Source organism: Anastrepha ludens, chromosome 6 (genome assembly GCF_028408465.1).
Source record: "Anastrepha ludens isolate Willacy chromosome 6, idAnaLude1.1, whole genome shotgun sequence".
In the NCBI taxonomy this organism is placed as follows: domain Eukaryota; kingdom Metazoa; phylum Arthropoda; class Insecta; order Diptera; family Tephritidae; genus Anastrepha; species Anastrepha ludens.
In genome coordinates this window covers 18,632,141-18,653,254 of record NC_071502.1, presented here as the reverse complement: position 1 = coordinate 18,653,254, position 21,114 = coordinate 18,632,141, and the positions used below count along the sequence as shown (strand labels likewise).

General features: G+C 34.9%; 1 protein-coding gene across 1 annotated transcript in view; it reads left to right on the top strand.

The window, feature by feature from the left end:
• The first annotated feature begins 3,222 nt into the window (after positions 1 to 3,222).
• Positions 3,223 to 21,114, top strand: part of LOC128865717 (uncharacterized) — a 109,239-nt gene continuing 91,347 nt past the window's right edge. The window contains exons 1-2 of the mRNA XM_054106000.1: positions 3,223 to 3,288; positions 4,128 to 4,260. Coding sequence (XP_053961975.1) covers positions 3,223 to 3,288; positions 4,128 to 4,260 — 199 coding nt within the window. The remainder of the gene's footprint in view (positions 3,289 to 4,127; positions 4,261 to 21,114) is intronic.

Sequence of the window (21,114 nt, the reverse complement as noted above, 5' to 3'; positions counted from 1 at the left end):
TTGGTAAAGTATATAAAATAAATCTATAAAAGAAAAAAAAAAAAAAAAATTAAGGAATTACAGGCCGGCGGAGTGGACATAAAAGACGGTGATCCATGGTTGACATGATTCCAATCCTTGTAGTAATCTAAAACCAACAAATTAAAACAATTCTTCATTAGCTAGGATGTCGCTATCGGATTACGCCAAATCAAAATAAAAATAAAAAAAATAACAAAATGGCGTCAACTTGAAAAAAAAAATTCTTTTACCCCCTTGTTTATACCTTTTAAAATTTTTTAAAAATACTTCAAACTTAAATTTTTCAAAATCCGGGCCTGCCTTCTTATCAAACTCCAAAGCGATCGGTCAAGTAGAACTTGAGATATCATGACGACCATCTCAAAAAAATAGTTTTGAGAAAATCGCGTTCGAAGTTTGAGCAACAATTCCAATAGAATAACTTAGATCATAAGATAATTCGAATTTTGAAAATCCGTTGAAGGGCATATATTTGAAGGCCAGAGGCCATAGTAGCCAGTGCTTTAGCTCTTTAAGTGGAATAGTTATTTATAATTGTTACTCTTTGAATAAATAAATAAAAAATTAATAACTTTGAAAATACGCAAAAAGCTTAGACCTTCAAAAATATCCAAAAAAAAAATCGATTTTTTGAAATTTCTAGCCCAGAACACCCCCTTAATTAAGGAATCTTCTACTTCCTTTTTACTTTGCCTTTATTTATATTTTTTATTTTATTTGTAAACAAATCATCAAGGTTCTTTTCCGATTTAAAATGTTAAAAATCAATAAATCTTGTAAATATTTAAAAATAATAGTCCACATATTTTATGTGTATACGAGAAGTTAAATCACGGAATTTTTTCTATTGAAAAGTAAAATACATTCACGCATTTTATTATTTTTATACCGGATTTATATTTAGCGGTGCCACGAAGCTTAGACTACAAATTTATATTTTACTATTTTTTTTAACTTTATAACTTTTTGAAGTCAAACTTCTTAGGCGTCGATGGACGAGCGAGAATGGAGAGTAAAAGGCCATGCAACGTTTGAGGCATTTTTGTTCCGCGCGAAAGAGAGAAACAAGATATAACGTAGAGGAAAAGGAGCGAGAGAGGTATACCCTATATATCGATGGTTTTCGAGAAAAGTGACATAATTCAAAAATACAAAATACTGAGTTGGGTCAGTTTTCTAGATAAGTGACGCGCCAATTCGATCACCTGACAAAACGACACTAACGCCATCTCTCAGAATTGCTTCAAGATTCGCTTATGGCGCTTTTCCAGATAAAAATATATAAACTCTGTAGTTGATTTTTGCTTTTAACGACAAAACTCCGAATTTGAGTTAATTTTGAGTTGTGTCGCTTTTCTCGAAAACCATCGATATATCTTAGATACGTTTTAGACAATTTTTCCCGAGTTTTTCCTTGTAGTTGCTAATTTTTAGTGAGAAATAACACTGCATACTTTTCGGCGCTTGTTTGTTGGTGCTAACTTGTAGGAAATATATTTTTGGTGCCTACTTTTTGGCGTTATATTTCCTTGGGGCCTGATGTTCTTGTTAGGTTTTTTGTCCGACGGTGCTATGCATTGTCATCTAGGTGACAAATGCTCCATATTTTGATTTATGAGTAGGCAGGAAAATTCCGAGTATCGGCAGCAAAGGATTTACATATAATAATTAGAATTCTCAAAAATAAAGGCGATTTTCGAGCTATCTGAAACTTGAATTTTTCTTCATAACTTCATGCTCACAATTTTTCTAAAATTCAGTGCGAAAATGCGCTGATATTCTTATGTGACTTGCCAATGGGTAATTCTCTAAGTATTCTCTCAATTATGCAGGGTAACATTTGGCTTCTGCCCAGTTGACACCACAGTATGGCTCTGGACCATGAAAATCTGCTGCCGACTGCGCCCTAGCGACTTCTTCATTACCTCTTATTCCAGAGTGACCCAGAACCCAGCAAAATACAATTTAATATGTTGCACTAAATTCGTTTCGATTGTGAAGGCCTGCGCACATGAGTTTCGATTCCACAGAATGTGAAGCTAGTGCTTTTGATGTAGCTTGACTATCGGAGTATATAGCTGTAGGTGCACCCTTGTTGCCCCTCATTTGATATATTCTCGCACAGTTTGAAAGTGATTGAATCTCAGCCTGAAAGATGCTAGGCTAGGCTATTTGCCCATTGGCTCGGAGATTTTCGTGTTTGCACTATAGATTCCACCAACAACTTCAGTATTTGTTTTCGAACCGTCTGTGAACCATTCGAGACTTCGGGGACCGACACAAGGTTCTCAGTTGTGACACTTGCATGACTAAAGTCAGGACGATCTTACCCAAGTAAAATTTCTATATTTTTTACATTTTTTAAGGAAACTATGCAGTGGGAATAGCCCTACTATCGCTTCCCTGGCAACAGTGAGACAGCTGTTCAGGGCACTGGTTATTGGCCAAGGAGGCTTGGCATTCAAGCCATTAGGTTTCCCAACTCGTAGCTTACCGGTCACTGGACGATCGGCACACACGCGAGAAAGCTAGGTTTACCATTTAACCCCCATTGGAGAAGCTGTGGGGACCTTTCAGAGAAGGGGACTGCAGAGCACTTTTTCTTCAAATGTCCGGGCTTAGCAGCTAGGCGACTAAGGTCACTGGGCGCTCCTTTCTTCGAAGGCCTGGGGCAGTGCGCCACCCTAAATCCAATAAATCTACTCCATTATATCAATAGCTCTGGCTGGCTGTAGATATCTGCCTGTTGGAGGTCGCATAATGGTATCAAAACGGTGGTTTAGTGCTATTTGAGGAGTACCACACGGGCGCTTCAACCATTTCACCTACCTAGGCTTATTTTTTAAATTGCCAGGTGGTTTTTGGCCATCAAAAACGGGAGGCATAGGTGATGATCGGTATTTTCAGCAATATGTAAATGCGATGAAACATTTCAGAGTTTGAAAACCATGTTCTGCCATAAAGGTTTTGATAGGCCGACATGGCTCTAGTAGTTTTTTCTATCACCACTTCGAGGGCGGAGGTCCAATTTAGACGTTTATCTAAGACAACCCCAAGATATTTTACTTCGTTGGAGTAGCTTATAGTAGGAACTATTCCACAATTATCGTTCCAAGGTTCAACTATAATTTGCTTGTAAAAGGAACAGTAGTTGTCTTGTTAGAATTTATCGGTAATCCTTCAGCACGACACCTCTACGACATGAGGATCAGCGCTTGCTTCCTGATGCTCGAAATTGTACCTCCAAATTTGCCTGACACAATGACAGTAAGATGGTCAGTATGTATATTCATAAAGATCACAGAAGTGGTGACTTCCTTATGGACATCTGTGCATTACATTGACTGAAACAGTTTCAGCCCCTAAAGTTGAGCCAATTATTTTGCAATCAAACATCGATTTCAGACTTTTTTGCAACACTATAAGTTGCATATCCGCCAAAATCGCGTAAGCGGTTATTGCGCCAATTAAGAAGAAGAAGAATAAGTGCCATACCCCTTTTTCAGAACTACTCAAATCGATTGTATTTGCTTTAATTCGGATTCTCAATTTTATATTCTAATAACCGAAGACTTCATTTAAATCAAAATGTAAAATCAAAGACCGAATAGCATCGCAATATTGTCACAGTTGAATCTTCGAAACAAATCCAAAAGAATATATATTAGAAAACGATGGAGAGATGACATATGGCCATATCTGTCGTCATTCGAGTGACGTGGCGGTGAACTATAGCGCAAGCAATAGTTCCTCCCGAACTGTGATGCTATGATGAATGAAAATGAGAATTTGTGGTTATATGGGAAGTTTCTCAACCATTTGTCTAACTGTCACTAGGAATAGAACTTGTTCCAACTGCATCTATGTACAAGGCTCTATAGATTTTTTTTTTTGTTTTCTGTTTTGGTTTCTTGCGTTGACGGAGGCGCAATAGATCTTCTAGGTGCCTGTGAAAATCTCCCCTTAATAAAGTTCGTAACTATGCATGCATCCTTTCAATCTAAGTAGAATACAGAAATATTATTTAGCAGCTATTTGAGCGAACTGAAATATCTTTCAATCTTTTTTAATCTACTCATTTCACACCACTTTTATCTTTCGCTTAGGTCATACGCCCTGAAAACTCGGGTAACTGGACACTACAAATAAAATATCCACAACCACGCGATTCTGGCATCTACGAATGCCAAATTAATACCGAACCAAAGATGTCGCTTTCATACACATTTAATGTCATTGGTAAGTTGAGTATGAAGAATAAATATTTTTTACATATCCATAGTTTCATTTATTTGCCGAGAACACATCGCCCTAGCCCTTCGTTGGATACCTCTTTTAAAACATTTAGTTACGCACCCGCATCAGGCCAGACCCCAATGTATTATCAGGCATTTGTATGGGTCACGTGGCAAATGCGCCACATTTTTATATATATATTTATAATATCTTAAGTTTTTTGTTGGCTTTGATGTGCAGTGAGCTACCCACAGGAGCAAAAAAAATCACTGAATCGCTTGGTTTGACTTCTGAAAAAAGTTTTTTTTTTGTTTTTTTTTTTTGTTTTCTTCCGTATTTTGACTAAATTCTGAGAAGGTTGGAGAAAAACAGTTGATTAAAATGAAAATTATGGTAAAATATGAAATGATATTTATTTATGTATTTGGTGGAAGGCAAGCAGAACATAAGTGTGTATAAGTATGACGAGTATAGCTTCTATCAGAGCAACAACGTTTGCTTCGACTTTAAAATCTACTACTACTACTAGAATCTACTGCAGCGTTTGCATTTATACTGTTGAAGGCGTTTTCATTGCCCACCGAAGCAGCCAAGGCAGACTCTCACCAACCCGACGAGCGAGTGTAAGGCGACTTCTGTGAATTTTGCCTTAGTATTAGCATGTTGCGCCGAGGAGGGTTTATTTATTGGTACAACGCCCTCTACGAGTACCTATATATTCATCCACTATTCCCTCTCGAAAGAAAATACGTAGGACTAATGGGTACTTATTGTATAAAAAAATTGTAAAAAAGTTATAAACGTTTTTTTACTTAAAGGTTACTCTAATAGTCAGAATTTATTGATTCGTGGGGAGTTTCATAAGTGAAAGCATTCAGTGAGGAGACCATTGTACTACACCCGGATAGAATTCAGTAGAAAGAATAGAGATAGGAAATATAAAATGTGGGTGGAACACGGATAAATTAGTTTGAGGTCACTCTTCCACAAATTTCTTGGATTCATTGATGAATCTTAAGGGATCCAGAAGAGGGAGAGTCGGAACTATATCCATTCTCAGTATATCGCAACCCAATATCCTAAGTATGATTCTGAAAAACGCCGGACAGCTTCAGAGAAAATTCCCTGCAGTGTTGTCATTTTCAAGACAGTATAAGCATATGGGGCTGTCGACGATCTCCATGGTAGCCATATGCTGACCACGGACGTTGTGCCCTGTGATTACACCCACCAGTACTCTCAGGTGCTTTCTGCTGAGTTTTAGGAGAAAGGTCGCTATTTTTCTGTTTGGCTCTCTCAAAAAGCACTTGGCTCCTCTGCACGAGTTCAACCCAGACCTTGCCTTCTTCGCGTTCCTCTGCCTTTGTCGCTTCTTCTGCCTATTCGACAGATTTGCTCCTGGAGCTGGCATCTGGTTCTGTGTCCATTGGTGCACTGGTAATTTCCGAGCGTGAACTCCGGTTTACTGTAGTCCCATCAGTCGCCGAAATTGGTTCTAGGACCGGAACCAATTTGGTTTTCTCGGTCATGGAGACATGGAGCACAGGAGTTACCCGCGTCATAACCACGTTTGCGTCCTTCAAATTGCCACCCGAATCGGACGCTTTCTTTATAGCCGTTAGTGCAATGATACTTTTCGGTTTTGCATCGAAATTAACCACATTACTTCCGTCCGTAGAAGAAAGCGTCAGAGCACTGAGACGTAAATGAGTTGGTGCAGCCTCCTCAGGATCAGCTAAAGGATTTGCACCGGTTTGCAATAGGTGTTCATCCTCAACCAGTAGCTTGCTTCCTCCAGGACCCTGATTTTCAACACTGGTCATTTTGGTGCTGAATGAGTTTTGGGCCTGCACATTCGATGCCCAAGCCGCTGGAGAACCAGCGGGAGGATTACCACAAGTGTCGATACCCCGTGCAGAGAAATCCTGGTTCCTACTCATTTTTCCATTTGTGGAGTGGCCCTATTTATATTCTTCAAGGGAGCCACTGTTGAAGAGAAAGCCGTTATCGACAGTTCAAGTCTAGATCCGTACTGTTCTGTTTAAACTCAATAATCACTGTATTTGTCATCTGACAGCAAGGGATCTTACTGAGTTAAGTAGCAGGGTCACCTCGCGCAGTATCCGATGCTTCATCACGCACTAACGGCCTCGGCTTAGTAGAAGCTGTAGAGTTGGAGAAATCCTCTGCATTGCGCCAAGCAATAAGCCCTGTGCCGTCCATGCCATAGTAGTCATGGTCAATACTAAGGAAGACTCATACAGTGAGAACAAAAACCTTACCTCGCTCAGTCGCAATCGACTGGGTTTTGTTCCATCATTAGCGAATGCGGCATTCAGCCGCATTGTGCACAACTTTCTTCAACCCAATACTTCAGTAAAAATACGCTTACACTACCCAAGTGGGTCATCTCGTCTATGGCTAGAACTAAATCTTTTTGAGCCATTCGATGATTTTCCAATTCGATATCCTGTATTTCTTCTTAGTTTTCTGGTGCTACTGCTGGTTTTGGACGCCCTTGAAGTGAATTGTCTTCAGAGCTTGTACGACCACCTTTAAATTCAGGAACCCATCTTTATATTGTACTAATTGATGGCGAAAAGTCCTTACGCACTTTCAACATTCGTTCATAAAAATCCGTTGCTTTTAAACCTTCTAAAAATAAAAATTCAATCACTGCGTGATACTTGATTTTTTCCATTGCAGAAAATGGTTTGTGGACAAAGAATGAATTCACGGTCTGAAATGAAACTTCACCCATGTTCATATGAAGAGCTTACCAAGATAGGAAAAAAAATTAGACTAGTAGCAATGGCCTCACTTAACGAACCGCGAAACTTATTGAACAACCTGGTAATACTACTACTATAGGGGTTTTCAATTGGCACGCGTCGATTTTGGCGCCTTGTGGCAGCCATTTTGTTTTAGTGACATCTGTCAAATCTTTTTTTTATTATTCAGTGGTTTATGCCAAATCATCATGACAAGTTACACGATTGAACAGCACGTTCAAATGATAAAACTATATTATCAAAGTGAGTGTTCATTAACGCAAACATTACGCGCATTGCGCCCTTTTTTCGGTAGACGTGGTGGCCCTTCGAATTTCTTATGGCCCATATTGAACCATATGGACCTTGACGACATGTAGTTCCAGCAGGACGGCGCTACGTGCCACACAGCAAACGCCATTTTACTCCATTTCAACACCTACCCTCCCTTATTGAAAAACCCTATATATGCAGAGCGATTGAAGGTTGGTGCAGATCCTTGACAGCAATTATTTATGGTATCCAAATTTTTTTCACATTTTTTTATGCATTGTCCATTTTTGCTTGTTATTTTACTTATCGGTGGCTTCTCTTTTAAAGTTCTTTTCCAATTTGTCACAAAGTTTTTATAAAAGTAAAATTTGCACAAAGTCTAATTGTTGTTTACTGGGCATGCATTTACCTGATTGTCTACATAGCTGCAGCACGACTCTTTGCCACTTTGGTTACTGGGTATCCACATACACTTGTACTTACACAGGTACAACTCGATTGTGTTGGTTTTATGGTGACAAACATGCACGTGCATGCGCTCATTGAGATTTATTTCACACGAAATGTGCGAAAGATTTGTTATGCTTGCGGGATGTAATTTAAGCGCGCAAAGCGAAGAATTTTCGTTATTTATAAACAAAACGCGGGAAATGTTGAAGTAAAAGATAAAAGTGAGAATTTATTATTGCCACAGAAATTTCACTATTTTTGCATTCAAAAGCTACCAGCAGCAGCGAGCAGCCATTCCAATTTTAAAAAACCTTTAACTTCAAACGCAGATTATAATATTTACAAATACATTTTTTTTTCTATATTCATCTACTGGCTATATTTTCTTTCAAATTCATCGCTCGAAAGTCACTGTATACAGTGTAGCCTTCGTTTTTTTCTTGTACCAGTCGTATGCGTGCAACTTAATTTGCTGCAATGCCGTCGGTCGCCACTTGCGGCCTGTCAATCACACACGCACACACCATGCTTGGGTGTATGTGTGCATGCATGCATGTGTGCACTCCTAACAACCTCTAGAGCTCTGGAGCTCAGTATAAACGTTTCGATTAAATTATGCAACAGCTCCATTTAGTCGCTCCTATAAGTATGCTACGCACTTAATTCTGCATACTTCAATCTCCCAATGCTTGCAGTCATTTGTCGCTCGCTTAACAAATGCCATGCCATGTAGAAATCAGCTATGAGAGATGAAATTAAATATATACGTAGATAGGTATATATGCACACTGCAGGAAAATCGACTGGTTTTCTGAAAAAAATTTACAAATCTGATCTGAGAAAATATCGCTGATTTGCTGCACGAGTGTAGTAATCTAAAAAATATATTGTATATAAACTAAAAAAATTACTGCAATGCGAACGTTAAGGCTCGTTGTCAAATCCTAAATTTGCACACTGCAGCTGTAGCTGAGTGCTCCCACTTAAAACTACTGCTTATGAATGGAAGTTTGTTCAAAGTAGCATAATTTTTCTACAACTATTCGGAAGTATTATGAAAAAACAGAAATGCTTTGGGCTCTGCAGAAAGTCTAGCGGTGAAAATTTGTTAAGGGGGTACTCTGGTCTAGATGCCTTAATTTTAGGTATTTTTAAAACTATTGTAAGATAAAAAAAAATTAAAAACATTTTTACCATCCATTTTTTTTATGGTTTTTATTAATATTGGTAAAGTATATAAAATAAATCTATAAAAGAAAAAAAAAAAAAAAAATTAAGGAATTACAGGCCGGCGGAGTGGACATAAAAGACGGTGATCCATGGTTGACATGATTCCAATCCTTGTAGTAATCTAAAACCAACAAATTAAAACAATTCTTCATTAGCTAGGATGTCGCTATCGGATTACGCCAAATCAAAATAAAAATAAAAAAAATAACAAAATGGCGTCAACTTGAAAAAAAAAATTCTTTTACCCCCTTGTTTATACCTTTTAAAATTTTTTAAAAATACTTCAAACTTAAATTTTTCAAAATCCGGGCCTGCCTTCTTATCAAACTCCAAAGCGATCGGTCAAGTAGAACTTGAGATATCATGACGACCATCTCAAAAAAATAGTTTTGAGAAAATCGCGTTCGAAGTTTGAGCAACAATTCCAATAGAATAACTTAGATCATAAGATAATTCGAATTTTGAAAATCCGTTGAAGGGCATATATTTGAAGGCCAGAGGCCATAGTAGCCAGTGCTTTAGCTCTTTAAGTGGAATAGTTATTTATAATTGTTACTCTTTGAATAAATAAATAAAAAATTAATAACTTTGAAAATACGCAAAAAGCTTAGACCTTCAAAAATATCCAAAAAAAAAATCGATTTTTTGAAATTTCTAGCCCAGAACACCCCCTTAATTAAGGAATCTTCTACTTCCTTTTTACTTTGCCTTTATTTATATTTTTTATTTTATTTGTAAACAAATCATCAAGGTTCTTTTCCGATTTAAAATGTTAAAAATCAATAAATCTTGTAAATATTTAAAAATAATAGTCCACATATTTTATGTGTATACGAGAAGTTAAATCACGGAATTTTTTCTATTGAAAAGTAAAATACATTCACGCATTTTATTATTTTTATACCGGATTTATATTTAGCGGTGCCACGAAGCTTAGACTACAAATTTATATTTTACTATTTTTTTTAACTTTATAACTTTTTGAAGTCAAACTTCTTAGGCGTCGATGGACGAGCGAGAATGGAGAGTAAAAGGCCATGCAACGTTTGAGGCATTTTTGTTCCGCGCGAAAGAGAGAAACAAGATATAACGTAGAGGAAAAGGAGCGAGAGAGGTATACCCTATATATCGATGGTTTTCGAGAAAAGTGACATAATTCAAAAATACAAAATACTGAGTTGGGTCAGTTTTCTAGATAAGTGACGCGCCAATTCGATCACCTGACAAAACGACACTAACGCCATCTCTCAGAATTGCTTCAAGATTCGCTTATGGCGCTTTTCCAGATAAAAATATATAAACTCTGTAGTTGATTTTTGCTTTTAACGACAAAACTCCGAATTTGAGTTAATTTTGAGTTGTGTCGCTTTTCTCGAAAACCATCGATATATCTTAGATACGTTTTAGACAATTTTTCCCGAGTTTTTCCTTGTAGTTGCTAATTTTTAGTGAGAAATAACACTGCATACTTTTCGGCGCTTGTTTGTTGGTGCTAACTTGTAGGAAATATATTTTTGGTGCCTACTTTTTGGCGTTATATTTCCTTGGGGCCTGATGTTCTTGTTAGGTTTTTTGTCCGACGGTGCTATGCATTGTCATCTAGGTGACAAATGCTCCATATTTTGATTTATGAGTAGGCAGGAAAATTCCGAGTATCGGCAGCAAAGGATTTACATATAATAATTAGAATTCTCAAAAATAAAGGCGATTTTCGAGCTATCTGAAACTTGAATTTTTCTTCATAACTTCATGCTCACAATTTTTCTAAAATTCAGTGCGAAAATGTGCGAAGTTTTAATGCAAACTCATTGAGTTAGAACAAACAGTAGAGGTTTCAAGATGTCGGTTAATTTGTTTGCTTGTGACGTAGAAGAGACTTCCAATTGGAGAAAGAAAAAGAGGCCGACCAAGAAAGAGATGGCTTGATGACGTAGAAGAAGACTTAAAAACGATGAACGTTCGTAATTGGAGAAATGAGGCAAGCGGGAGACTGAATTGGAGGAGGATTGTTGATGAAGATATGATCCACCACAGGCGGTGAAACTAAGAGGGAGAGAGAGAGACGTAGAATGGAACTTTCATTTGGAATCTTTGGAGAAGTCCCACAGATCCTGATTGAAAAGTAGTAAAAGCTTACTCTCAAGTGGGAATTGAGATTTTAAGTTAAGTAACCAGTGTAGATTTCTGCCCATCATTGACAGGTTTTTGCGTTTTGTAAAGATATGAGTTTTCCACTTGACCTTGCTGTCGAGGTGCATGTTTATGAATTTAACAGGAGGGCAGGTTCCACGTTTGAGAGAGAACGTACTGTGGGTAGACTTTATTACGTTTGGATTAATGCGCCAATCTTGAAGCCATTGAGTTATCTTATTAAAGGATTTTTTAGAGTTTGAGTAAGGCCAATTGCGGAAGTGTGTCTGTTACGAGCAGCGCCGTATCGTCTACAAATTGGCCAACAATTGCTTCGTTGGACACTGGTGAGTCATGTATGTAAGGCAGGTATAGAATGGGACCCATTACACTGTCTTGAGGAACACCAGCTGAGCTTTCACAACATTCAGACTGTTCTTCTTCTTACTTAACAAAGAAATATCGACTTCTGCGATATCATTCAATGTAAATAAAATATAAAATTAAATTTACAAAGTAGGTCATCATGCCATAGGCGATTGAATGCTTGAGATATATCGAGGCAATCAGCCGTGTAGTAATTTTTAAGTTCAAATGCAATGTGAATGCAATTTATGATATAAGCTTGTGAATTTGTTCGATTGTAATATGATTTTTCAAAAGCCGAATTGCTGATTTGGAAATCATTTTTCTACTGGCAGCAATCTTTTGAGGACGAGAGTTGCCATTATATCAGAGGTGATAGGCAGCAAACTGATCTGGTGACATGATTTCGTTTTGTTAGCACTTTTCTCTGGTTTAGAAATCATTTTCACTTGGGCAACTTTCCATTGGGGAGCAAAAAAACCTGTTAAAAGAACAGCATCTTAAATGCAAGTCAGGAAAGAGATTCCTTTCTCTGGGAGCCACTTAAACATTTCTCAAATAATGGGGTCGCAACAGAGTGATTTCTTAAGCTTAAGCCTTTTGATCGCTTCTTTAATTTCAACTTTTGAGAAATTTTTAATAAATCGCTGTTCTGTTTCTGCAGTATTGGGAGAAGATTCAGTGTTGTGCGGAGTAAGCACACTTTTTATATATACCTGTACATAAATTGATACAAATTTATTTGCATGTAAATAACGAGTAAACATTTTCATGGAAACGAGTAATCTAAGATTACTTAGTTTTACAATTTATGCAAAATATTGTTCTACATATTCGATTGACACACAAATTAATCCTTTGCAAGGTCATTCTTCGGCAGCCTAAGGCCAAATCCATTTGCGTGCTGTCAAGCGTACAAAACTGATATTTATGAATTGAAGAAATATTTGGATTTTATATTCAAATTCATAGAAGTAAAATTTATTTGTGAATAAAATATGGTTTCGTTTCTTTAATAACCAATTTAACTGCCAAGCACTATTGCAGTATTTAATTTGCCAGAAGATTTTCTACAGATTTTCCATAGAATTTCTGAGTTTAAATCTCACACAAATCTTTGCTCAATTACTTGTATGCGGAATGTGAATTTCATGTTTACCACTGCACTGCTCTTTATTGAACTTCTAAGATTACCTGGCGTACAGTTCTTTAATTTCCACAGCAATGGCAAAGTAGTTATTACATACATATTTCAAGCAAATACTAAATTTCATATTCATCATACGCCCCACCTAACTTTCACCTTAGAGTAGTAATCCATTCCATGGAATGGTAATCTGCAAAGTTGGTAGAATTTTTGGCTTTGCTTTGGTGATTGTGGTGAATTCTGTATAAATTTTTAATCGAATCGGCTTACAAATACTAAAATGAATAAACTAACCATAAATTAAGATAGATATTTCGTAAGATTGTGACACAAATACAATCAACTTTTTTGCTTCATTTACTTGTGGTAGATGACTGTAAACAATTATTTAAGAATTGTAGTATTGACGAATATGATGTATGAAGCATAAAGTATTGATGATAGAAGTATTAAGAGTATTAAAAATGGACTTTTGATTTTTGGAAAAGGTCAATAATAATATAAAAAAAATGAATACGAAAGAGCAGTGCGCAACATAATAACAAATCCGCAGAAGAGCGATTGAATGTCAAGTGATCCAAGTATTCTGGGCATGGTCATAACACACATGGTTTATAAACACAGTAGACTTAATAGAAAGTATTCCGAAATAATTGAATAATATTTAGGTTTGATGATTTGATTTCGGTACGAAGCTTTTTAGTTTGCCTTCAGTTTTTTTACAATTTTGATAATTTTTTTTCAGATAAAATATACAGACAAACATGAAAAAATGATGTCCTTTGATGTCTGTATTAGATGTTGGATGTTTTTCACAAATGCTGAACAAAAAAGAAAAAAAATTCCTAAAACATTTCCAGAAATGTTGAAAAGAAAAAAAAATTTTCGTTCAAAATAAAAGAAATATTCTTTTCTAAAAATGTTTAAATTTTTCCAAAAATGCTGAACGGAAGAAAAAATTTCGTTCAAATTAAAAAACAAAGAAATTTTCCAAAAATGTTCAACAACAAAGCAATATTTTTATAAAATGAAAAAGAAATTTTTTTCTAAAAGTTTTCCGAAAATGTGAAAGCAAAAACTTTATTTATTTCTAATTAAAAGAAAAAAATTTCATAAAAATTAAAAAAAAATTTTAAATAAAAAAAAATTTTTTTTCCTAAAAATTTTCCCACAAAAACAGAATACAAATTTTTTTGTTCAACAATAAAATAAGAGTTTGTTCTCCAAAATATTGAACAGAAAAACAACTTTCGTTCAAATTAAAGGGAAAGAATGTTGTGTGCTTTAAAAATTTTGGAACTAAAATTCTTTTCCAAAAATTTTGAACGTGAAAAAAACATTTCGTTCATATTAAAAACAAAGAAATTTTCCAAAAATTTTGAAATTTTTCCCTAAAAATGTTCCAGAAATTTGAAATTTTTTCCTAAAAATTTTCCAATCCAGATCAAGAAAAAATTTTTTTTTTCAATTTTTAAAATTTACTGGTTTTTCCTAAAAATGTGGCAAAAATGTTGAACAAACAAAACAATTACGTACAAATTAAAAAAAAATTTAGAAACTTTCTCCTAAAAATTATACAAAAATGATGAACAGCAAAAGATATCTTAGAAACTAAAAAACATTTAGAAATTTTTTCTAAAAGCTTTCCAATAAGGTTTATCAGAAAATAATTTTTTTACAAATAAAAAAAAATTGTTTCAAAATTTTTAACAAACTTTTTTTCCCTAAAAATTTTCCAAAAATGTTGAACAGAAAAAAAATTCGTACAAATAAAACATTTTTTTTTTTTAAATTTTTAGCACTTTTTTTCTTAGTTATTTTTTTCCTCCTCCAAATTTTCCAAAAATGTTGAAGAAAAAACAAACGTGCAGTTTTAGAAAAAAACATTTTTTTCAATTTTTAAGATTTTCTTGTTTCTTCTAAAAATTTTGCAAAAATGTTGAACAAACAAGAAAATTTGTAGGTACATATTAAAAAAATTTAAAAATGTTATTCCTAAAAATTATTCAAAAATGATGAACAGCAAAAAAAATCTGACAAACTAAAAAAAATTTAGAAAGTTTTTCTAAAAGCTTTCCAAAAATGTTTATCAGAAAATAATTTTTTACAAAAAAAAAAAAAATTATTTCACAATTTTTAGTAAACTTTTCTTTCCTAAAAATTTTCCAAAAATGTTGAACAGAAAAAAAATTCGTACAAATAAAACAATTAGTTTTTTAATTTTTAGAATTTTTTTTCCTAGTTGTTTAGGAGTTTTTGCCCCCTCCAAATTTTCCAAAAATGTTCAACAGAAAAAAAAATCTTTCATACTAAAAAAAAAATTTTGAAATTTTTTTCTAAAAATTTTCCAAAAATGTTGAACAGAAAAGAAAATTGTTTGCGAAGTAAAAAAAAAAAATTTTTAAATTTATGGGAATGTTTTTTGTTTTTTCCTAAAAATTTTCCAAAAATGTTGAAAAGAAAACAGTTTTTGTTTTCAAAAATAAAACAAGAATTTGTTTTCGAAAAATTTTGAAATTCTTCCAAAAATGTTCAACGGAAAAAGATTTTTCGATCAAATTAAACATTTTTTTTTTTAAATTTTAATACATTTTTTTTTTCAATATGTTAAGAAATTTTTTTTTTTCAAATTTGATTTTCTGTTCAACATTTTTCATAAAATTTTGAAATCTTTTTTTTTTAATTTATACGAATAACAGAAAAGTTCAAAATTTGTGCACATTTTTTAGGATTTTTTTTTTTTTTTTTTAATTTGTGAAAAACATTAAAATCGGAGTGCAGCATTTCTCATGTTTACTTGACTAGTGTAATGTAGTGCAAGCTTTAAGATACTAAAAATTCTCATTTATTTTGGAACGCCTTTCTCGCTGAGTTGTTGAGCATTTACTGCCTCATAAAATTCTTTCGAGAGAGGCCGATAATTTTACGTTTCTTGCAAGCATAAATTAATTTATAAAAATAATTTTAAAAAATATGTATTGTGAAAAATGTATTAGACAGCAAGTCAGTGATATACAGAGTAAATCGTTTGCAGCAGATTCGATTAGACAAATTCTGCTTGAAGCATTTAGATTCGATTAAATTGCTGGCGAATTGCATTAAATCACAAGCGGTCGGTTGCCTGAGGCAAATGCCTCGTTTGTTAGCTCTAATTGTCGAATTACCCAAAAGCAAGCACAGAATCACTAAACGTTAATTCGTGTCACATAAATTCTTGTTTTCTCTAAAGGGCACTTCACAAAAACACACAGCCAGCAGCGCACAATGACCGAAATTTCATACATGGCTTTGTGCATGTCTGTATGTATGTATGCAGGCGCATATCTGATTGCAAGTGAGAGAACATGAATAACTTTGAATTTAACACAAGCACACATATTAAAGCGATGGAAATATCTACAAAGCTATGCATTTAAGGAAATCTTACAAATCCGATATGGAAATTTTTGTAAATGAAAACTGTGCGCTGCCAAAAGACTGAAGTTGTGTGTATACAGCAAAAGTACTGTTATGCGTATTTGGTGGTGAATCTAAAGGGTGGTTAAGTTTCAAGGGCCGGTGTTGATTTTGAATAAAACAGAATTTTTTTAGGAAATTAGTGTCACTTCTCTCTACTATGATAATACTAGTATGGCTCAATTACGTATGAAACAAGATATTGGCCAATTAGCTACCGCGGCCTCGGCGGCGCACCTCCAAAGACCACCAAATGCAAATAGTTCCTTATCTAAAGGGTAGTTAAGTTTTAAGGGCCGATGTTGATTTTGAATCAAATACAATTTTTTTAGGAAATTATTGTCGTTTTTCTTTACTAAGATAATATTGGTATGGCTCAATTATGCATAGAATAAAATATCGGCCAAATGTTGAGCGACACACCTCCATCCGATGGTCCAAATTTTCGATGACGCTGAGCCATAATTGAGGTTCTATGCCGTTAATGTTAATGTGCCGAATTATCTCATCCTTTAGCTCTTGAATTGTTGCTGGTTTATCGATGTACACTGTTTCTTTCAAATAACCACAAAGAAAGAAGTCCAACGGTGTCTTTGACGTGTGTGTGGTTCACATTCAACTTCGGCCCTTGAAATTTAACCACCTTAAAAACTTCACTTAAGTCACAAGAAGACTCACTCTGCAAAGAAATGGTGAAATACAACTACACCATATTCATTCGCCTTGCAACTGTGTACACGTCTTATATCTGATATTTCTCATCATTTTAAATAAAATATTTGCAAACAAATGTGTCGTTTGCATATTTCCCTTTCCAACTGTTGATAAGTAAATGCATTTGATTGTTGTTGTCATGTTGCGGTGTTAAGTTCAACACTTCCAGATGTATTTATACGAGCAGCAAAGCTGATATAATACCAATCTGAATTTATCTTTCTGTGTGTACTGCATTCCAACACATGCATACATAAGCACATATTAACCCTTGCATGGAATAAAGTAATTAAGTTTGTCTGCATATTCTGCTTTTTATCTGTCTAAAATACAAAAGTGGTACATTTCTTGTTTCTTACTTGCAAAACAGCGCACATATTTATTTATTTATTTATTTACAAGGGAACCAGCTATAATTAGTTGATACACTGAGATAATAAGCACTGGCTGCTAAGGCCTTCGGCTCACGTTATATATAAAATTGGTTTACAAACTAATATTATAATAATACCTTGTGTCTATGGAAATACACTGCTGGTCTTAGGTTAGACGCACGTTTAGTTGCATATAACTTTGCTTCATATTTATTTATTAAAGGACGATAGAAAAGAAGTTGAAATGCAAAAACATTTCTTATTTAATGATACTTTAAATATAGTATTCAAATGACTATACATATTTAACAAAATTGTGATTTTCAAACATTTTCTTAAAGCTACTAAAAATAAGGCGAATTTTTCTTGGTCATTAGAATAGACGCACTTTGGCTTTTTAATTTTTATACGAAAATTATTTGGATTTTAACTTAAACTACTATTTGATTCATTTGAAAAAAAAAATAATAATTTCAGTAATGAGTACTGCCTCCTTTGTTAGTAATAACTTCATAAATCCGGTCCTTCATAGAATGATACAAAGAATCTATGTAGTTCAAGGAAATCTCGCTCCAAGCACGTTTAATATCTGCAGTTAATGTTTCCTTATCTTCGTATTGCTTTCCTCCTTCGTATACCTTCCGTGTTAGCCAGCCCCAAACATTTTCAATTACGTTAAGGTCTGGAGAATAAGGTGGCCAGGTCATGGTATTAACGTTTTGACTCGAAATAAAAGATTTTACTACTCGAGAGTTATGAATAGGAGCATTGTCTTGTTGAAAAATCCAAGGAATTGGCCCAAAGAGATATTTTAATTTTGGAAATACGGAATCCAACAATGTTTTGAAGCGATCGCCGTTCATCTTTTGATCGATAAAAATCAAGTCAATTGTTCCATAAAACGTGATAGCACCCCACACCATTATTCCCTCTTCTCGGCTATGGTGGCGACTTAAATATAGCTCATTTTTCCGCAAATCATCATAAAAATATTGAAATCCATCAGGGTCATCTAAATTAAAACGTTTTTCATTAGTATATACAACTAAACGCCAATCATTTAGTCGAGTGTCAGATTGGACAGTCCACGTCATGTATTCTTTCGCGAATTAAAGCCGGTTTTCTTCGCGTATTGCATTCAAAGGGGGGTTTTTCTTGATTTTTAGACGCTTCAGGTGTTGTGCATTTCTGATCGTACGCTGAACAGTTGATAGGCTTGCTTTTACTCCAGCCAATTCCTTTATCTTAGCAGCAGATTTAGTCGAATTCGAAGCAATTCTAACAATACAAAGCAATAAGCAATACTGCTTGTTTTGATAGTGCCTTTTTCCCCCCTTTGAAGTTATTTCCATATGCCTCTGGATCCTTCAAATATCTGTCAACAGCTCTGGAGCGGCGATTTATTTGTTTGGCAATGTTCCGATTGGACAGTCCTTGCGAGTGAAGAAAGACTACTTTTTGACCTTCCAATAAGCTCATAACAGCAGCTTTTCCCATTTTTTTCTTCAAATGTAGCTCGAAAACACTTTATTTGTTTATTTTTGATATTTTTCAATACGAAAGTTTACACTTTTAGAAATTTAAGCTGCGTCTAATTCAACGACCAACCGAAAACACGTGTGATTGCCATAGAAATTTCTATAATCTCCGAATGTACAGTTATTTTTTCGCAAATCAACCAGCTGTCAGCATTTTTTTTTCGAACAAGATTCGCACTTTGATAAGAAAAGCATTTTGGACAATTAGAACAAGCATGATAATAAATAATTGATTTTGTTTAAAAAAAACGATGGTGCGTCTAACCTAAGACCAGCAGTGTATATCTAAATGTCTGTAATATTACATAGTTTAAGAAATTTGTTAATGACACTGATGTTTCCATAGGTGGTAGCTTTAAGAAGGTTGGATGGTTGAAGGTTTCCGAATAAAATTTTTCTAAATCGGTCCAAGCCAGGATATTCATCTAGAATGTGAATAACAGTTAGGGAGCTTGAGTTACACTGTGAGCAGTTCGGACTGTCGCAACCATTTAAAAGATGGCAATGTGTTTTTAAAGTGTCACCTATTCTAAGGCGAGTAAATGTTCTTAAGTCTCCGCATAAACAATTTGGTGGGTAGTTAGGCTACAAACCAATAGTGTTATGTTCTTTGTAATGGTATTGGTAGTTTCTGCACTCTGTATTATGTTTAGCAGCGAAGTATTTTGCCACATGCTTACGAATATCCTTCGTTGTAATATACGTAAACAATTCCAGGGGTTCACTGGCTGCTTCTTTAGCCCGCTCGTCTGCTAGGTGATTGCCTCGGATACCAGCGTGACCCGGAACCCACATAATTTTTATTGTGCTTTTGCAGCGATGTAGGATATCGCGAATATTTTCTATGAGGATTGAATTATTCCTCGAGCTTAGAAGAGCCTCTATTGCCGATTTACTGTCTGATTTTCACGATTTTTAACTGATCGCGAGACGAAGGAAACCGCTTCATACAGTGCCGCTGACTCTGCTGTGTATATAGAGCAGTACTGTGGCAAAGCGCCAACTTTTATGGTGGTATTCTGATCGCTTGTGACTGCAAACCTCGTGTGGGTATCTGATTTGGAGCCGTCGGTATATATTGTATAAATTCCCATTCTGACTTGTAAGGTTCAGCGCATTCGTTAAATATTTCTATATATTATTGTTAGTGTTATTTTTTTGGTATTTGAACATTTTGCATATAAATGAAGCCTTATGGCTCTGCCCCTGAGGGTGAGAGTGATGGTTGATGAGTTTTGGTATCGATATTATGATGAGATGTTTGATGAGCATTAAGCATTGCATGATCACTGACGGTTTTTTTGTCAAATTTCGCTTTTGTCTTGCTGAGTTGATTAAGGCCAACATGTGAGTATTATTGCTTTGGAGAATCGTTGGTATAAGCAACATTCTGTCTTGAAAGCTGGGCACGCCTGCTTCGGTTAACACCGCTTTGAGAGGTGAAGTGGGAAATCCTCGAATGCTTCTTCTAACTGCTGCATGATAAGGCGTTTGAATCAGTGCAAGATGTTTCTTAGTCCAGGGTCCGTAGATCGCCAGTCCAAAGTCAATCTTTGATAACATCAGTGCCTTTGTGTATATACAAGCGTCAACATATGAATATAACTGTGTTTAGATGTAATGTACTTTACAATGTTAAGTGTCGATATTAAACTTTTTCTAATGTACTTACAGTGGTCTTTATAAGTGAGTTTCTTATCAAAAATTAGAGTATTCTAAGCGTGTTAGTATGAGGTATTTGGGTGTTAGATAGGGATAGGGTTGGGAAAGAACATTTGTGTTTTCTGCAAACAGCGCACATAAATACTACCAAAAGATATCTGAACCTCGCTGGAAACAAATGAGGAGAGTCTCCCAACTATGTAGTAAGAAACGGATATAGATCGGAACAGTTCATATTCGATTTTGCGCTGACATCATTTATTACCTACCACTCAGATTTTGGCTGTGAAAGCTGAAATGCAAACACACAAAATCGCCCTTCTACCAGAGTTCGCCCATAAGGGTTGGCCGATGTTGAAATGATATGAAACAAGCTGGTAGTGGAGCTATTAAGGAAGTATTTGTTTTTATTTGAATGTCTATTTAGGTTTTCTTATTCTTGTTATTGTTTTTTATTTGCAAGCTCAGTTTCCGACCGCAAGCGATCGTACAAAAAGGTATATATGTATATTTATTGGGTTGGGGAATAAGTTCATAGCGTTTTTCTATCTTCTTTTACTATCAATTGTTTGCTGTTTGGCAAAGGGTAAATATTCATTGGATTGAACACTTTCTGCTTCACAAAACTATTTTAATTTTATTTTTGAGTTATCTAATTTGTTATAAATTTTAAGGCTTAGAAATGCAATAGCCAGGAGGCAAAAATCAATATTTTTGACATTTGCTCTTCTTTGCTCTTCCTGCTT